This window comes from Nestor notabilis, unplaced genomic scaffold (genome assembly GCF_000696875.1).
Source record: "Nestor notabilis isolate BGI_N333 unplaced genomic scaffold, ASM69687v1 scaffold4434, whole genome shotgun sequence".
NCBI classification, from domain to species: Eukaryota; Metazoa; Chordata; class Aves; order Psittaciformes; family Psittacidae; genus Nestor; species Nestor notabilis.
The window spans coordinates 2,398-9,062 of record NW_009925047.1 but is presented as its reverse complement, the minus strand read 5'-3'; the positions used below and the strand labels follow the sequence as shown (position 1 = coordinate 9,062).

General features: G+C 48.8%; 1 protein-coding gene across 1 annotated transcript in view; it reads left to right on the top strand.

The window, feature by feature from the left end:
- Window positions 1-6,363, top strand: part of SRPK2 (SRSF protein kinase 2) — a 98,102-nt gene extending 91,739 nt beyond the window's left edge. Inside the window, exon 15 of the mRNA XM_010012863.1 lies at window positions 4,686-6,363. Within this exon, the coding sequence (XP_010011165.1) occupies window positions 4,686-4,870 (185 nt within the window). The 3' untranslated portion in view covers window positions 4,871-6,363. The remainder of the gene's footprint in view (window positions 1-4,685) is intronic.
- The last annotated feature ends 302 nt before the right edge of the window (window positions 6,364-6,665 follow it).

Below are 6,665 nucleotides of genomic sequence, written 5' to 3'. Positions count from 1 at the left end.
CCAGAGAAGCGGTGGCTGCCCCATCCCTGGCAGTGTTCAAGGCCAGGTTGGACACAGGGGCTTGGAGCAACCTGCTGTAGTTGCAGGAGCAACTGTCCCTGCCCATTGGCAGGGGGTTGGAACTAGATGAGCTTTAAAATCCCTTCCAACCCAGACCATCCAGGGATTCTGTGACATGAACAACCGGGGCTGACAGGTCCATAAATGTATAAAGCAGTAGAAGGCGCCGGGCAGGAGACACCCTCCAGCACCTTCAGGGCCTGCCAAAGGCTCCTGGTTTGCTCCTGGGTGCCCACCCTCCCTGCCCTTCTTCTGCCACTGTCAGAGGCAGGTACTGAGTCAGAAAGACCCCCCCAGCCTGACCCCCCTAAAAGCTTATACATCTTGTGTTCCTCATGTTCGCTTCATGCCAGGTGGTGTTTTGTAACGATGTCACAGAGCTTGAAAATGACCCAGCAGTCACACAATGACCACAGCGTTTGTGGCACACAGGAAAGGGAAGTCATAAAGTTCCCATGGGGAGTTTCACGTGCTTCCATGAACATCGTCCGCTGCAAAGTGCCACGGTTGTCCTCTGGGCCCTCCTCTGTAGTGACGTTCCTCAGAGGCACCATCTGCTGTGGCTCTGGGTGGGATGTGAGCACTTCAAAAGGCCTGGTTCACCCACCACACAAAATTTAAGTGCAGGTTTGCTGTGGAAGAACAGGCTGGATCTCGAATGCAGGACAAAGGGGTAACAGCCCAAGCTGTGTTTCTAGATCGTACCGGTTACTCCACCATTCCAAGTCAGGAAGGCTGCAATGCTTTGTGGAGGGAAAATGGAGATGGTGAGTTTCCTGCTCACTTGAGATGTTTTTCATTGAGATAAGATGCCATTTTCCTTGTTCCTGGCCACCCCAGTACTGCCAGCAAATGGTGCCCCAGGATGTGTGTTTGGTGGCTGGCAGGGAGGAATAGGCTTCATAGCGTTTTGTACTCATCTGCCTGTGGCCTGAGCACTTGAGGCCAGAAGCCGTGTGTGGAGCACAGGCCTGAGGCTTTTCCGGAAACTTCACGCTGGGGTGTAAAGGTGGAGTAGGAATGTAACTGTAGGCTCCTGTTCTGAAAACATCAGCCTTGGGTGAAAGCCTGGAAATCACAGTTTGGGTGCTGATCCCGTCCATAGACAACCTCAGAAGCTTCAAACATTGGAATCGTTCCACTGAAGCCACAGGCACAGAAGGAGAGGTGTTACCAACTAACCAGGTTCCAGGGTCCAGTCCCTTCCCGGTAACTGCCTGAGCACAATAGGAGGGTGCATTTAACACAGGAAAAGCATTTATACTTCCTAGTCACTGTAACACAGATGCTCACATGCGTTTTCCAGGGTCTCATCTTGATAGAGTCCAGTAATAACTCCAGAGAGTGCTTTTCTCCAGCGCCTTCATGGAGGCTGTTCTGTCTGTAGAAATGATTAATCTGCTTTGGCACTAAAAGTTAAACCCCTTTTTGTTTTTCTAGACCGTGGTCTCTTACTTTTCATCTGGTGTTTGCCAGCCCTGTTCCCTAACCTGTGCGAGCCGCGGGCTGGGCGCTGGCTTTGCCTGTTGGAAGTTGTGACAAGGAAAAGCGCTGCTGGAAGGGAAGGGGAGGGCTCTGCTCCACCTCCCTCACTTCCATCCATTGTACCATGGGGCCTCACCAGCAGTTCTTGCATTAGTTCTCGGGAGCATGTCCTCAAAATACATAGTAGCAGATTATCTCCCACTGCTGCTTCCCAATTCTTTGAGTCATCCCTTTCTTACTGTTAATAACCCATCCTCCTCTTCCCTGGTGACACATCTTAAATTTGTCTTTGACAAATTTCATAGACTAGTTCTGTTTTTTTTGTATTCTGGTCAGCACAGGGAGCTTTAAATAGCACCTTCACCCCCACAGGTCCTTCAGAAACTTCTTCAGCAATTTCCTTCTGGCAACATTCCATTTTCCAGGAGGTCCTTTGCTGCCTCCACTCTGGCCACAGGGGTTTTACAGTTCTGACAGCTCCATTGTCCTCTCTGGATATTTCCTGTGTGCTTCAATATCAAAAATAAATGAAGAGCTTTTGTTGGGAAGTCTTTCTAGCGTTTCTTTGATGATTCATGTTAACGCCCTGATTGCTGATGGTGTCAGACCGGTGCTTTTCATTCCTCCCTTAAATATCAGCACTGACTTTCTGTCCTCAGGGCTTTGAGCAGCCTGCTCTAGTGGAAGGTGTCCCTGCCTATGGCAGAGGGCTTGGAACGGGATGAGCTTCAAGGTCCTTCCAACCCAAACCATTCCGTGATTCTATGAAACCTCATGAACCAGATGAAAACACGTATTGCCGCACACCTCCATTTCCTGCGCTGCTCTGCAGCACTTTAGGCTGGAAATGGACCCCCCCAAAGGTAATTTTTGCTGCGTCCTTCATAAACACTTGTACAGTCCTCATGGAATATCTTGTGGAAAATCCCAGTCCGTGCTGCTGAAGTAGTTTGTTCCTCGGCAGAAAAATACAACAGAACATTGTACTGCCCAGCGTGTGCTCGCATTAGCTTGGGTTTAGCTTGGGTACTTCAGCCTCCACAAAATAAGGAGTATTCAAAAAGCATGAACTTGCTTTAACAGCGACACCAGGAGCTTCATCTTGCAGTCTTACTTTATACAACGTGAGGGGAGGAAGGTGCCTAGAACTATGTATTTTGAGTACAAAAGTGAAGGCAGTGCTGCATGGAAACACAGGCACTCCCGCAAAGCCAGTCTAGTTTGTAAATGATTATGACAGCCCTTGCAATGAATGCTGCCAGCTGGGGAAGCTCTGGACACAGCTGCATGTACTTACTTTTAGCCATTTTTTGCTTGCAGTCAATAACAAGTGTTGTGATTTAACCCCAGCTGGCAACCGAGTCACTGTTATCTATCACTTTCTGGTAATACTTGAGTTTATGCATGCTTATGAGCTGTTTACTACCTGTTCTTGTTAGTAGTCACCAGCGCACACTTCTGGAAGCCTTCAAATGCGTAAGGTTTTCAGCAGTTGAATTTCAGAGTTGCACAAAGGTTTGTGAAGGGCTGAGAGAGAGCCTGGAAACAAACACACTTATCCAGGATGTGCTGTCCTTTCCCTTCATTCATGCCATGGGACACTGTGGGCCCAAACCAGAGCCTGGTTTGGTTTGACTGGTGGGTACTGGTGGGACATGCTGGTGCAGACATAACCCGGCAGGATACACCCGCTGCTTTCACTGCTCCTGTCTCAGCACCCCTCCTGCCCGCACGATGGAAAGAGGATGGGCCCAGCTGTGGGCAGCACCTCGGAACTCTCTAGTGCCAGCAGGTCTCTTGTCTTCCTCTTGCAAGCGATGGCCCGTTGCACACTTGCTGGTTTGGGGTCTGTATGATGGCATCTGGAGAGCTGCTGTTGCACCTGGCCTAGAACCTTCTGCTGTGGCCTCGGGCAGCAGATCTGTGTCCTCCTGGGCCTGGGGCAGTTTCTGTCTGTTGCACTCGGATGCTCAGATGCTCGGGACAGTCTGAGGACGTGGATTTCTCCTGCCCTCAACTTCTGTACAATCTTCTGTAGCCGCAGGGATGTACAGAAGCAGACCTGAGAGCTGACGTCTGGTGGCATTTTATGGTCAGTAGATCGGAGCCAGGGACAACCACCAAGTTGCCAAACCACTTCACTTAGAATAGTATGGCCAGTGTGCCCCATACCTGCTGGTGTAGTGGGCTTGTGAAGCTACGGACGAGTCATGTTCAGCTTCCAGAATGGGGTGAGAACCCATCACCCTCCTTGGCAGCTCAGGGGCCATCGCAGAATCACCACAGGGGTCTCTGAAGTGGTTTTTACAGCGTCATGTGGAGACTGTCTGGCTCAGATACGTGTTTGGGAAGAACGGGGGTGGCAGTGGAAGTGCAAGGAGCAGCCAGAAGAGTCTTTCCCTGTTGTGCCAGATGTCCTTTGGATAGACCTGGATAATGCTGCTGGTTTGAATGGCAGAAGGGCTCTCGCCTCCCTCATTGTTCTGGTCTCCATCACGCTGCCAGGTTGGCCGAGTGCCCCCTCCTTGATGGAACTCGTGCCTGTGTTGGCGGTCGGTCGGAGGAGCCATAGGGAGCAGCAGGTGCTTCCTCCTCCAGCAGGGAAGGGTTCCGACCAGCCTCCTGCGGGGTTTGTCTGGGAGATGGAGCAGAGTGTCCAAGCGCCAGGCTCTTGGCTGGGAGTGAAGCGCTGCTCTGGTGCCTTGTCAGCCAGTGCCACGCAGCGAGGCAGCGGCTTGTGGTGCGGAGACCTCCTAGTTGGGATGGGGGCACTTCATGTAACGTTGGGGTTTGTTGGCTGGTTAAGAAGGAAAAGCCTTTGGTGTTCTGTGCCCACGGTGTGAGCGCACAGGAGTGAGTGAATGAGTGTATTTGTGCACGGGAGAGACAGCAGAAACCCCAGAAGTGATGTGCACTGGTGTCACAGCGTTTGCTGTAGGCTGATTCTTGGTTTTGATGTTGGACGTGCTCTACTCCTTTGAGGACCTCAACAAGCTGGCAGCATACCACCCTTCCTAAACTACGGTTCTCAGCCTGGCCAAGGCGCTGTGAATGCAGAGTGGGAGACAAATGACACAGGGATTAGTCGCTCGCAGGGATAAGAAGGGCTTTGTCTAACACCGTTCTGTTTCTGTTTGCAGGAGAGCTCCGACACATTACCAAGCTGAAACCTTGGAGTCTCTTTGATGTGCTTGTGGAGAAGTACGGTTGGCCTCATGAAGATGCTGCACAGTTTACAGATTTCCTGATCCCCATGCTAGAAATGGTCCCAGAGAAGCGTGCTTCAGCTGGAGAATGCCTTCGGCATCCGTGGCTGAATTCTTAGCAGTCTCTCCCAGCTGTAAAATAAAAGCCAGCAACCACTTCCCAATGCATTGGACCTAAGCGGTGACTGTCACCAGTTCTTTAGCAGGATCACACGTGAGCTGGCTTCAATCCTCAGACCTTTATTTTGCTTGAGGTACTGTTTGACATTTTGCTTTTGTGCACTGTGTTCTTGGGGAAGGGTGGTCTTTCTGTCTTCAGCTAGTAGTTTACTCACCCACTTTCTTCAGAAAACACTTACCGTGTCTTTAAGCATTGTTTCTTGTGTTGTGTGGCATTCAGATGTCAGATTTTGGAACAAAGGAAACTTCCCCCCCATGTGTTTTGGCAAGTTTTTTAACTATTTATGAAAAAAAAAAAAGAAAAAAAATATTTTAGCTGATGCATATTATATAATTTACAAGTGTAAGAAATTTATCAAGTCAGAACCGAGTTACGGCGATGAATTGTACAATTTTATCTGCTGGCAAAGGGACGTCATCCTTGTATTATAGTGTATGTAAATGCACCCTGTAAATGTTTATTTCCATTTAAATATGGGACTGGGGACTCAATTTCAGAGTAAAGCGACTTAAGTTTTAGAGAGCTTTCTAGCAAACCAATTGCATGTAGTGGACTTCAAACTGCTTTAAGGAATTGTGCAAACTTTCTATTCTGTAGCAGTTCCCATTCATTGGATTTCCAACAAAGTGGCTCTGGTTTACAGGATTTCATTCCCCAAACGGCACTTTAAAGGAAGGCTGGACTTCTTTCTAATACAGTATGCATTGTCATTTAGCACTCCCTTTTAGAACTTTTGCCTATTTTAAGTGCTTTTAAGAAAAGGAAACTAGCGATTTCCCTTCCAGTGTGATAGTGAAGACATGGTACCATATGGTGTTGCCTTTTTATAAGCACTGTAAGTTGTACTATACCTTAAGAAAAAAAAACAACCAGTAATTAAAAGTAGAGCATGAGAACCACTCTCTGTGTAGAATTACTGATCTTTTATAATAAAAGTGTGTGCTTGGCATCAGGTAAGGAAGGATAGAGCTGCCAATATTTACGGTGCAGTGGGCAACGTAGTCCAAGAAGCGAGCTCATGCTCATTCCATTCACAGCTTTACATGTTTCTAAACCAAATTGCACTAGCTTTGTTCTCTGCCATGAGCAGACGTACAACGAGGACCCATTGTAAGTTGCACGCAACAATTACGTGTTTCCTAGGACACGAAAAGGCTGCATAGGCTGAAGCTCACAGGCAATACAGGTTTTGGAATGTACAGGGAGGAGGAGGTGTGGTTTGGCCTCTCTCTAGAAGTCGGTGGGATGAATGTAAGGTGACTCCTGACCTTCATGTAACTACGGTGCCACTTTTTTCTTGACTTTGTCCATATGAAACTTATTCACATGCCTTTGCAATAACTAGATTGTGAGAAGATCGCCCCATGCTGTAACAATAACCCATTGTTTGAGGTGCTTGCAGTTGTCTAATTAAAGTGTTTTGTTTTTTCAGCCCGTGTGCTGGTCATTGGACTCTTTGCCCTTTGCCATGACTCCGACCGTGCCTTTGCCCGAGGTCCGTGACGGGGGGTGGGCAGGGGCTGGGTAACCCTGGACAAAGCGAAAAGCAGCTTTTTGTGGTAACTTACTTATATGTCACCCAGTGCACATCAGAGCACCCAAAGGGTGATAACAGCACGGGGTGGGGGGGCTGTGTGAGCAGTTGCCAGGTGAAGCGTGACCAAAGTGAGAACTTTATACAAGGTGTTTAAGCACGATAAACAAGCGAAGGATCACCCGTCCCTGGTAGGCTG